The sequence below is a fragment of the Ixodes scapularis genome, unplaced genomic scaffold (genome assembly GCF_016920785.2).
Source record: "Ixodes scapularis isolate PalLabHiFi unplaced genomic scaffold, ASM1692078v2 PGA_scaffold1__304_contigs__length_218370807, whole genome shotgun sequence".
Taxonomy (NCBI): Eukaryota; Metazoa; Arthropoda; class Arachnida; order Ixodida; family Ixodidae; genus Ixodes; species Ixodes scapularis.
Window position 1 is genome coordinate 22,349,396 of NW_024609846.1, and position 11,896 is coordinate 22,361,291.

General features: G+C 48.7%; 1 protein-coding gene across 1 annotated transcript; it reads left to right on the plus strand.

Moving 5' to 3' along the window:
* Window positions 1-1,110: 1,110 nt before the first annotated feature.
* LOC8030358 (chymotrypsin-like elastase family member 2A) lies at window positions 1,111-11,138 on the plus strand. The gene is made up of 5 exons (XM_029981800.3): window positions 1,111-1,393; window positions 3,624-3,738; window positions 5,619-5,754; window positions 6,040-6,179; window positions 10,105-11,138. The coding sequence occupies exons 1-5, from the start codon at window positions 1,140-1,142 to the stop codon at window positions 10,333-10,335; spliced, it is 876 nt and encodes a 291-aa protein (XP_029837660.2). The 5' UTR covers window positions 1,111-1,139; the 3' UTR covers window positions 10,336-11,138.
* The last annotated feature ends 758 nt before the right edge of the window (window positions 11,139-11,896 follow it).

The window sequence follows — 11,896 nt, forward strand, 5'->3', positions numbered from 1 at the left end:
GAATACATCCGACCTTGATGTAAAGTCACCACCTCTTTATAAAATATCTCTATAAAATCATTATATGGCAAAACTCCCTTTAAACATTCCTTCGTTTATTAAAGTTTCGATTGAGCGCGCATCATGCTCGCGTTCAACGGGTTCAGCAGTCTGGGGGATCGCTTCCAAAAACGGACTACTCACTAGTTTATGAGTACTTATTCGGTACTTCATACCGGAGTCTAGTTCAATAATTTTTAGAGCGCAGCTAGCACTCGTTCCCGTGTTTTGCGGCGCCGGCGCCGTCGGCGTCGGCGTAACCGGAGGCGGACGGGAGGGTACGCAGGAATGGGAACGGAGGGTACGGAGGAGGATGGGAGGGTATGGAGGAGGAGGGGAGGATACGGAGGGGGAGGAGGGGAGGGTACGGAGGAGGAGAACGGGGGGTACGGAAGAGGAGAAGGGGAGGGTATGAAGAAAGAGGGTACAAAGGAGGAGGACACGGAAGAGTAGGAGGGTGCAGAAAGCACGGTATATAGAAAAATCAAAATACCTCAAGAGCTGCGCTCTAATTTCGCAATACAGAGATTTGTAAACGTTTTTCATTTTTAAACTCTCTAGTAACCGTTTGTTAAAACTACCTAAATGTGTATCATACGAAAACGTTGAGAAACCCCGTATGGAATATCATCAAAGGGTATTTTAATTCATCGTCTTTTCGAGGTTTAAATTCGGACTGAATGCCCGCAGAAACAACGAAACAACGGAGGCGAAACTTTTCGCTAAGCAAAGCCAGTGTCAAAGTCGCGTGCCGATTGTTTGTCTCCACATACCGGACAACGGAGTAACAATCGTGTAATATGTATGACGTCTATGAGCCCAGCATTTGCAGGGCTGACAATATTTTGCGACTGCCATTTCGCAACTCTCAAGAGAAGCCACGCACTTAAGAAAGAAAGGTTCGTTACCACGTGTAAGATATAAAACTGCAGAAGGAGACGTCGTCACGGGTCTTAAGATACCGTGTTATCGGTGAGCCAGTAGGGCGAGCAGCTGTTCAGACCCTCGGGAAAGAACAGCCGCCAAGGCGCGCCCCCGGGGAGTCAATCGCCGTATAAATAGGGAGCCCTAACCTCGGCCTTGGAGGAACATCGTCGAAGATGAAGGCCTGCTGTCTGGTCCTACTGACTCTCTCCTTGGCGGCGGCGTGGACGCCCCCGGACGGCTGTGGACGGCCGGTCATTCAGCCTCTTCTGGAAGCCGAAGACCGCATCGTGGAAGGCGCCGATGCCGTGCCCGGCAGCTGGCCATGGCACGCCGGCCTGCACTTCAACCCCTTCTTCGACTCCCTGTACTTCTGCGGAGCGGTGCTCATCTCGGACCGCCTGGTGCTCACGGCGGCGCACTGCGTCACGTGCGTATACATCCTATCTAAAACAAAATCGGGTCGTAAAACAACTCTTAGGGGTTCTTCGTCTTGTCCATATTTTGCACCCTAAAAAGTTATTTGGAGCATCCCCTAAGAGGGTTCTTCGTGAAAAACCTATAAGAAGTTCTTTTGAGCTCCCTTTGTGATGCAAAAGAGTTCTTCGTCGCCCAGTTGCCTTTCTAGTGCGCCAGGGGACGGTAATGCTTAAAGCAAAATAAGGTGAAACCTTTCTTCACGAGCTGAAAGAGTTCTTGGGGTATCGAATAACCTGTCACTAATGGATTTTTTTTAGAATGTAGCTTGCCATGTTTAGTATCCCCAATACTCGTTCACACATTTAAAAAAATGTTTTTGCTCTTCCATTACGCCAAGTAGTTATGGGTTCAATCCCCCACCCCTGCCCGTTTTGATCTGCATGAGCATTGTACCGGCGTGCGGTCGTGTTTCACTATACTGCGTGGTGCATGTTAAAGGTTCCAGGCTAGCGGTTGTACTGCTCTGGCTAAATTGCTCATCTATCTGGACACCGGACGCCCATTAAGGTTGACTAACTTCTTAACTAACTAACTAATAACACAATTAATTAAGTAGTTCTTACAAGATTCGTTTAAAGCGTGTACGAATTAATAAAATGGCATAAATCTAATTTACCACGAGGGCCGAAGAGATCTAATTCTAACCCACTTTAAACGGACCGCAAAAATTGTTTATTAACGCATCGCGTTGCGACTTACTGCAGAGGTGCGGCTGTAGGTGGAAGTATTGAGTCAAAATATCATCGGACAAACTCACCTCATTCAAAAATGAAAAAAACCTAAAGTTTTGACTGCGCTTCCTTCAGCGCGGCGCGAGTATCTCTAATGTACGATTTGCAATGTGAAGTATCTTTTTTTTTTTTAAGTAAATTATATACGAAAACATGCGCTATCCCTCAGGACCCCCCATTTCTTCTACGGAAACGATCAGTCGAGGCGCCACATCTTCTCGTGCCTATCACTGCGGAAAGTCAGACGCCGCTCGTGCACCCGCAGCCCAGTGACTCGACATTTTTTTTGCCTCGGCGATAAGCGCTGGGAAGATGAATAGTAAAGTTATAAAGTCCCGTGAATAGGTCTTCTTCGACGCCACCGAGTTATGGCGGCGGCGTTTTCTTTTTGTGTTTGCGAGTTCACAAAACGAATTCGGTAGCGTTTTTTCTTTTTTTACACAATTTTTGATAATTTTTTGTTCCCATGCATTGTTTTTAAAACTGTAGTGGGCCTGCGGCGGTATACGCTCAGGTCTGTAGTAAACGGGGGTAACATCATTCATCTTCGGCGCGCGTCTCGTGAGAGTCCGAGCCACTATTTCTTCAGAGTGGACTAAGCGCCGTTTCGTGCTACAAAATATTAGCAAGGAAGAATTTAAGGAATGTACTTAGAAATCTGGAGCTGTACTTTCCTCAAAAAGCACTAGAAAAAAAATTATTTGCGTAAAGCACAAATACACGTTTCAGAAATGTGCTTCAAGTCGGGTGCAAGTTATTAAAACCTACTTGAAGTAGCACTAAGGTATACCCCCGCACCCCTTCCCTTCCCCATTGCATAGAACGCCATACCCACGAGAATGCAGCTCGACATTTGTACACTAATCTAGTTCTACAAATTTCGTCTTAGTGTCCGGCATTTTCGAAAATGCCGAAACTGAGAAGGAACATTGACAAATGGTTTACGCCGTTGTGAGGCGCAGAAACATAATCGAGACTTGCGCGTTCCTTCTTGTCTACGAAGGCAGCATTGTGGTATGCTCTACCCCAAACCCAATGATGCCTCCACAAAACCTTATGTTCACAATCAACAGCGCAATATCTACTTTACGCACACAGAAAAAAACGTATAAGAGATTGGCTGAATCGATCGATCGGATTTGAGTAGGAAGATAGAGGATGTGTCGAGTCGTGTTCAGTTATTCAGCTCATGTATACTGTGCTTTTATTTTTATCCTCTGGAAAAGTTGTTTTTATTTTGTCATTACTTCTTCGTGATAAAACCCTAGCGATTAGCACCCAACGTGGTCTACGATAAAGTAGACAAGAAGATGGGTCTTTTAAAGAATTTTCTGACCACATCACGAACATGCAGTGAAGAACACTGGAGGCCAAAATCTTGGAACAACATTGCTCTGGTGGTCAATGGGAACGATTGTCTCAAGAGGCAACTCGGCTTTTTGATGGCAGGTTTAACACGCCACATGGCACGAGAGTCCACCTGGGCTCGCACACCAGGGAGACCAGGGACGCAACGGAGGTCGTCATGCCGGTGGAGCACATGTGTATGCACCTCGATAAAAAGGTATGCACCAACACGCTGTTGACAAACAAGCCGCATTCGCCCACACTGCGGTGCGCGTCTCCGACCGGTGTCACTTTAGCGCCCTCAGCTGCCCATACATCAAAAGTGGTTTCGAAGTGGTACCGAATAACGTCACAGAAGCCGGAGTGCCACGCTGTTGGATGTCACGATCCTGGCGGTTGGTCGCAGAAATGCTGGCGAAAAGCACGAGCGAACGCGAGTGTCGCTGTCGTCGCGGCGTCCCACTTCCTGGCTGCTGGAACCTCAGTGGATTGTCGAAGTGGAGAGCCAACTGCAGCAGAGCAGGCGTCTGCCACACGCACCACAGCTATTGGGACGCCGCCAGGATCGCGACTGGCGGCAGCATGAAACTTTTATAACATCACCAGGTGGAAATCGAGGGACCACTTTTTTGGACGCGGTAAACAGACCAGTCGGAGACGCCTTTCAGGAACCGTAGGCCCGTCGTTTTCGGCCAGAGGGCGCTGTAGCGTCCGCGAGACGCGATTACACGAAGCGGAGTCATAGCGCCCCACCAGCATCTCTTCAACGCGATCGAATGAAAAGTTTCAACGGACGCAACGCGAGGCACAACGAATACGCGATTTAAAAATATCCTATTTTGCCCGCCGGTGGCGTTGCTCAAAACTTGAGAGCTACAGGTCTATGCCCACACCAGGTATGGGCAGCACGTCTGCGCACAAATCATATAATAAGTGTGCGCCCCCCCGGAAAAAGTTCTGTCGACGACCATGGTCATTAGACGAAAAAGAGGGACTCTAACCGAATTCCTAACCCGACGTTTCGAGACCAGCTCGGTCCCTTGTTCACGGGTCAGTGACGGAAAGAACACGTGCGTCGCTTAAATGGGCGCACAGATGTGTGGGGTGCGTACTGCACTCGTCGAAGGCGTTTGGCTCTCGCATTCGAGCGCGTTCGACGATTGCAGTGGAAGCAAAGACAGCTAGCTTTAGGTCTACCCACTATTCATTCGAATCAGACCTCGGCGTCTCCTTCTCTCCCTCACTCTCTCGGCGGATTGCGCTGACCCATTCGTGGGGTTGGTGCAGAAAAGTGCACCTGCCTTGCGGGTGTTGATTCCGTTCCACCGTTGTCGTTTTCTGTCGTCATGAGGCGCCACCAAGGCGATTGTTCAGTTTAAATTTAAACTTGATCTAAACTATCTCAAATATGCCTTTGCCGAGCTTTACCAAAAAAAAGTGGCGCAATCAAACTTTGGAAATCTTTTTAGAACCTTTTTAAGACTCGACATAAAAACAACAAAAAAAAGTCTTAAGCCTAATCGAACCTGCGCCGTGACCTACTGGCCCTAACCCGAGGCACTTCAGCGAACATCCTAACCTAATCACTCGGCGACGTTAGAAGCGTCGATTTTCAAACAGAATGACCATGGGTGGGGCAGCCAGTCGGCGAAAATATCTATAGTCGGTGACAGGTCAAGAACGAAGTGGAAGCTCCTCCCACCCTGTTCCACTTCAGTGGAGCGAACGGTGGAGAGGAGGTCGCCTCCTCTCCAGTGTTCACTCTACTAAAGTGGAAAGAGGTGGGAGGAGCATCCACTTCGTTCTTGACCTGTCACCGACTATAGACAAGGTCAATTAGGGCTCCGTCGATCAGCCCCTAACATAAAGAAGGTATCGCTATGGGTGTGAACGCACTGTTTACAAACGCATTCGCCCATACCAGATATGGGCACTACGCGTGCGCAGAAACCACAACTTGCGTGAGATGAAGCGCCGACGCGTGCCCCGTGCAGACAGCGCCGCCGCCGCACCTGCGTCACGTCCGTCACGTGTTGGTTACGTGAAATGGCATTTTTAATTTTTATTTCTTACAAATTTTTTTTTTCGGCCTTGCAGAAGGACATTGCCATCGTGAAGCTGGCTCAAAAGGTGAACTTCACGGACTTTATCCAGCCCGCGTGTCTTCCCGAGGCCGACAGCGAACTGCCGGACCGGACTGAGCTCTACGTCACGGGCTGGGGAAACACCATCGGTAAGGAAAGACCGAGTCAGTTGACATCCACGTCGATATGGGAACGAGTGGGCAAAGCGAGCTGGACAAAGGGAACAGGTGCATTGCGCGCCGGCAGCAAGAGGTGGCACCAGAGGGCACAGAAGCACACAGACGATACGCGGACATTCAGTGGGTCCCGGACAAAGTTTCCACGCACCGTAGTGGCACGTGTTGGATCACAGTCGACTGCTGCATCCAAAGCCCTGTCACGTGTGCTAATTTTTTTTTTTTTTTTTTTTTTTTTTTTTTTTTTTTTTTTTTCAGAGGGTGATCCAGAATCTATGCCGGACGTGCTCCAGCAGACCAAGACGCTGAGTGTGGCCAATAATCGCTGTGCGGAGGAGTATTCTGTCGACAACGACGACGAAATCTGCACTTCGCACGACTTCGGCTCCACCTGCAACGTGAGTTGAGCAATGGCTAACTGCACATCTGAGCGTTCGGCTCGATACAACTACGAGGATTCGTGTGGTTCCGAGCATATAAAGGGACTGCAATGAAACTTTTCACAAAGGTGCACTTAGGTGGTGCATTCATCGTACTCACATTTCATGATTGTGGGTATGCTAAAACAAAAATTAAACCTTAATAAACTTGGCTTTTTTTCTTTTTTTCTTTTTGCACGGGGGGGGGGGGGGGGGGGGGGGGGGGGGACAAATTGTCTGGTTGACGCTTCTCCTCATAACTTGTACCACACACTCGGATCTAGCGAATCCGCTTTCGACTGTTCATCTCAAGGAAGCCTTCACGTTTTTGCTTGATGTTGCGCCATCGGTGTGTAGAAGCATCAACCGGACGGGTTTGACTGTTTTGCTCCATGTGCATAAAAAGAAAAGCAAGTTTATTTTTAGTATTAAATTTATTCCTCAAAAGCTATGCTCAGAAAATTTAAGTGTAATAAATGCACCACCTAAACACACGGCCGAGGAAGGTTTTAATTCACTTAGTCCTTTGATTTATTTGTACGAATATTTTACGCTCAAATAGCAATCGGAGACACCCTGTTGCGGTAGGTGCCGCGATCATGTTACACTCGAGATCCGTGCAATGTATTTTGGACTTTGCAAATGCTCCCCCCATCCCCGCCCCCGAAAGTCGACGCAAGCTCCTTCGGAAATAAACTAACCAAATCATTCGCTCAAGAAGACAATCAAGATCGCGTGTTGTCGGCGTGTTGTCAGCCACCACCTAAAGACACATGTACCGCAAGGAGTGGGACCACCATGAGAAAAACATTCAGGCAGCTTATAGAAAACATATACGCCTTGAACGCAGCATTCAAGGTCTGCAATTTTCTCCAAGCTTGGGTGAAGTTACTTTAGTAAAGTTCGTCTTTTGCACTGATATGAATCCGTTCGCCGCGCTTTACCAACAGGCACGATCGTTCCGAGAGAAATAAAATACGTGGTGGTTTCGGAGAGATTGACAGCCTTAAAGGAGCTGTGCAATAGTTTCAGTGCTTTGCTTAAATAATGTGGGAGTTGGTGTGTCGACCTTTCTGAAGTAAAGAACAAAAAAACACTTTTGCCTGCATGTCAGAGTTTTTATTTTAAAAATGGACAAAGATTGAGGTTTTCGGCACCTCTCAACCCTTTCACCATCTTCCGAGTCACGTGCGCTGTGACGTCGATGGGGGTCGCGCGGGGTTCCGGTGAAGCTCTCCTCTAGAGCCATCAGTGAGCAGCGAGAACTCACCCTCTCGCGACCACGTGACCACGTGCTGGCGGGCGCAAGCGAACAATATATGGTGAAAGGAGGAAAGTTTCATCCGGGTCCGGCCATCTCCGTCCGGCTCTGTCCCCCTCCCCCTCCGGTTTCTGTGGGCTGTTCCATGCTGTTCGCGGCAGCAGATAGAGCTGACGGTTTTGTGGACCAAGGATAGATGGCGCCACTAAAACTCCGTATAATAAAAGTTGTGTCAATGATACCAGGTTTTTGACGCATGTTGGAACGACAAGATTTATAGAAAAGTTACCTTTTATCGAGCAGGTATTCGCACAACATGCTATCTTTCTACAATACCCCCATTGACGTCATGCCGCGTGGTTCTCATGGCCGCCGCTCGCGGCTGCAGGTCGTGGAATATACTCATTTTTGCCACGCGATTACGCGGCGGAATCGCAGCATTTAGAAGGAAGGAGGTGTGTTTTCTGTTCTTTGTGACAAGATGAACAATGTCAGAAGTAGAAGATGCCAATTCTTTCAACGTTAAAATAGTTGCACAGCTCCTTTTTTTTTAAACGGTTGCAAAAGTGAGCGATCGTTTCCAAAAGTCCATCAGGTAGCACTGGTGGCCGCATTACTTCTTGAGAAGAGGGAAGGGTGGACTATAGAAGAGTATAAAGGAAACGAAGAGGAGATTGGGGTGCTGGTGGAAATTATGTAGGCATAATTGAACTAAGTACAGCTAACTAGCACAGCTGGGGGCAGGCGGGACGGAGGAAAATTGGGACTCCCTCCCGCGTGGCTCCGGCCCAAAGTCTCAACCCTGTCCCCCAGTGGGCCTGGTGACGCCGACAAGGTTCAATCAAATTGGAAAATTGGCGACACCCTCACCTGTGGTAGGAGGCAAGGGGTGATGCTATTAGTTGTTTTGCCCGATTCCCCAAAGGTCATCCTGGTCCTATACCACACCGCCTGGAGATAGTTACGAAATTTCAGAGGGGAAACAAATTGGCTTAGAAGGGCGAAGGGAGGAATCGTGCTTATCGTTTTTAATTTCTAGGCTAGGTGGCGCAAGCGACCACCCGTTATAAAGGGTACAGCCGTTAGCATCTATCCATCTTGCGAGTGTGTGTGATTGGATTCGAGTCCACGTCAAGTGCTGACGCAGGATTCGTGTCTAAGGCATATTTCTCATCGGATAACCGACGCACATCGGCACCGGAGAGCCCGCACTTTTGAAAATGGTTTATACACGTCGAAAGTTCCTGGATTTGAACAGTAACTACAGCGAACTAGAATAGGAGTAGTGGAAAAATAGCCGACCTCCAGATGAGCCGCTTCGTGTAGAGCCTACCAGGTAGCGCTGGTGTTTGATTCCAGATAGAGTTCCTGTATAGGCTCCCTACGGGAGCCAGAGTTGCGCATTTGTTTTCCCCGCGCCGCCACGCCGCTATTCGCTGAGATCCATCACGTGAGGAGCAAAGCATCCATGGCGTGCAAGAAAGCCACCTTTACGGTCGCTCCGCCGACGTTTCTCGCACCGCGGCGTATGTTTTCCTGCTTTCCCCCTCCTTTTCCTCCTCTCCTGTTTTCCTCGCGCGGCGGCGCGCGCGGCGCCGCTATTCGCCAAATTTAGTCACGTGAGGAGCAAAGCATCCAGGGCGTGCGGGGAAGCCGGCGCTAGGGCCACTCGCCGAGGCTGAATGCGCAACTCTGCTACCGTAGGTAGCTATACAGGAACTCTAATTCCAGAGCACTCCTGCCAGCGAAGTTCGCGCCAAGCGTAGCTGTTTTTGATCTTGGCGATTCATTAGTGTGGACTATGTATGCTTTATGGGTGTTGAAACGTCTATGAATTAATGCTTAAAGCTTACTTGGGCAATGTAGTGAAAACCGGGGTAACCAGTCCTGTATGCTGGCTCGTAGCGGTGCGCATCCGTCATCTTTACCTCCGTTTTAATTGCGTAGCGACAAGGCTCAAACCCATGTAATAACAATGCCAAGCACTTGACATTCACAAAAACAAATTCCAAAAATGACCATAGACACCACAGAAACCATCTGAGAATGTACGCGAGGCCCCAAGTCCTCCGGATTTCGACAACACTTGCGGCAGTCTACACTTCTGGCTTCACACGGCCGATGGGGCGCCGCCCACGCCTTTTCCACTGGCCCTATATTCTAGTTCACTGTACAGTAACGAGCCGTCCTTGTGCTTAAAATCAGTGCGGCCAGCTATCTCAAGCTTTATCTCAAATGGCAGGAAAGGCTTTTCCGTTAACTAGAAGTACAGCCCACGAAAGAGCAACACCTGTTGCTTGAGCTCCCTGAAAGCATATTGAGAGCCCAGGAAGCCACATTTTCGAATTAGATCGATCGCCAATAGATCTTTTGCACAGCGTACAGCGCCGCCCGCGGCGCCGAAAGGAGTGTCGGGAGCGCTAGGTGTGACTGGATCTAGCACACGACAGAGGCGACCTTGAAGCGCCCGCCTTGGAGGCGACGGTGAGCGGGCCTACAGAACTTCGCGCGCGGCGTTTAAGGATTTTTGAGAAAAATGGTCTGTTCTGCGCTAAGTCTCAAAATGGCGGCGCCCACAAGAAAGTTTAGCGTAGTTTTTAGTGACTGTAGTGTAGACTGACGGTGGCCTCTCTGCCTTTACAGCGCGACAGCGGGGGCCCCCTGGTGCGGAAGGACGACAGCGGCGCCTGGGTGCTCGAGGGGCTCGTGGCTTCCGGCCCCAAGTTGTGCCGGAGCTGGAAGCACAGGGCCTTGCGCTACACCAAGCTCTCCCACTTCGTGTCCTGGATCGACGACTACAAGAGGGCCGAGGAGAGCGGCCAGGACCTGAGCGCCTTCTGCCAGATGGCTCCCGACTTCGACAGGGACATATAGACGGTTGCTGAAGACATTGCACATGCGCGGTAGTCCGTCTTTACCAGAGCAGTTATGTGCATAAAAATGTGAATGGATGGAAGGACATGGTTGAAGCGTTGTAATCGGGCGACGGCTTGCGCCACCTAGGCAGTGTTATTATTTTAAAACAAAATTAAGGTTAGACCTATAACCCTATATTAGTATCCTTTTTTTTTTTTTTTATTCCTCAGTCGGAAGCGCTACCCCTGCAACTCTCTGTTTAGATGTCATGTAAATAAATAAATATGACGTGATTAAAAAGAATTAGTTTGGTCTTAGTTTTTGCAACTCAACTTGGGCTTGCTATTTTGTTCCATCGGACCCCGCTAGTTCTTTTTTCTTTGCCCACTTATGTTTTTCTAGTGGTCCTGTTTGTTTGCTTTCATGTCGACTACTGCTTCTGTATAAAAAAATAGGCATCTTTTAATTGCCACACTAAAGTAAGCGCATTATTAAGTTACCTGACTAATTAAATAAATTACTACACACAACAAAAAAAAGGTTCATATTACTGCCAGTTCTGTAGTTGATTGGCCCAGTTGGCTCCTCAAAAGACGAAAAATAACTAAACAAGATATGTCGCTCCCTTGCAGACTTGTAAAAGATGCTCAGAAAAAGTACTTAACTTAGGCTAAAAGGTAACCGAGTAGAGTACCCAAATTCCAAACGTATCCGAGTAGAGTACTAAATACTCCCAAAAGTAACTCCTTACTTCCAAGATGTTCTCAATTACAAATTGTTGTAAAATAAGTCACACAGTTGTTCGAAATAAAAGAAAACATAGAAAAAACACGCCTTTACCAGTGTATGCGCCTGGTAGGCTCAACTGCGAGCGTGCCGTCGCGTCCCATGGAAGAGGACGACGAGTGGCGAACGTTCGTGATTGCTCGCGCAGCTCGACCCAGATCGAACTGCTGTCCACAATGATTGTCCCCACCGTCGCTCGTTTCCAATGAGCATCGTAGCGGCGTGCGATCGTGTATCACTGCTGCGTTGTGCACGTTAAAAACCCCAGGCTAGCGGTTGTACCGCACTGGCTAAATTGCTCATATACAGCGAGTGACCCGTCGCAACTTTGCCAACTACACGTTGTCTATATATCCACACAGCCCCAATTATTTTATTTCCCGACTAACCTGACCTGTAGATGTGTAAATAGCCATCTACGTAATTAAATGTACACATAACAAACTTGGCGACGTAAATCGGAAAAAGCGGGCGAGACTCCGGCAGCTCATCATGCATGGTTGAAAGGACATCGCTGCCATTTGAAGCTTTCCGGGTAGGTAAGCCGGAGACATGGCCGTTGTACCTTCAACGGCTGAAATTCCACTTCGAAGCCCATGGGATCACTACGTCCAAGATGCGAGCTGCGTTCTGCAACGTCTGCAGCGGCTCTGGTCTGCGGTGCCGAGACTTATGCAATACTGCTTTCACTCTGTGCGCCAAAGACAGCCTCCGAGACAGACCGCTGACATTATTAAGAAGTTGGAAAAGCACTTTTCACCAAAACCCTTGGAGATCGTGAAACACTTCAAAT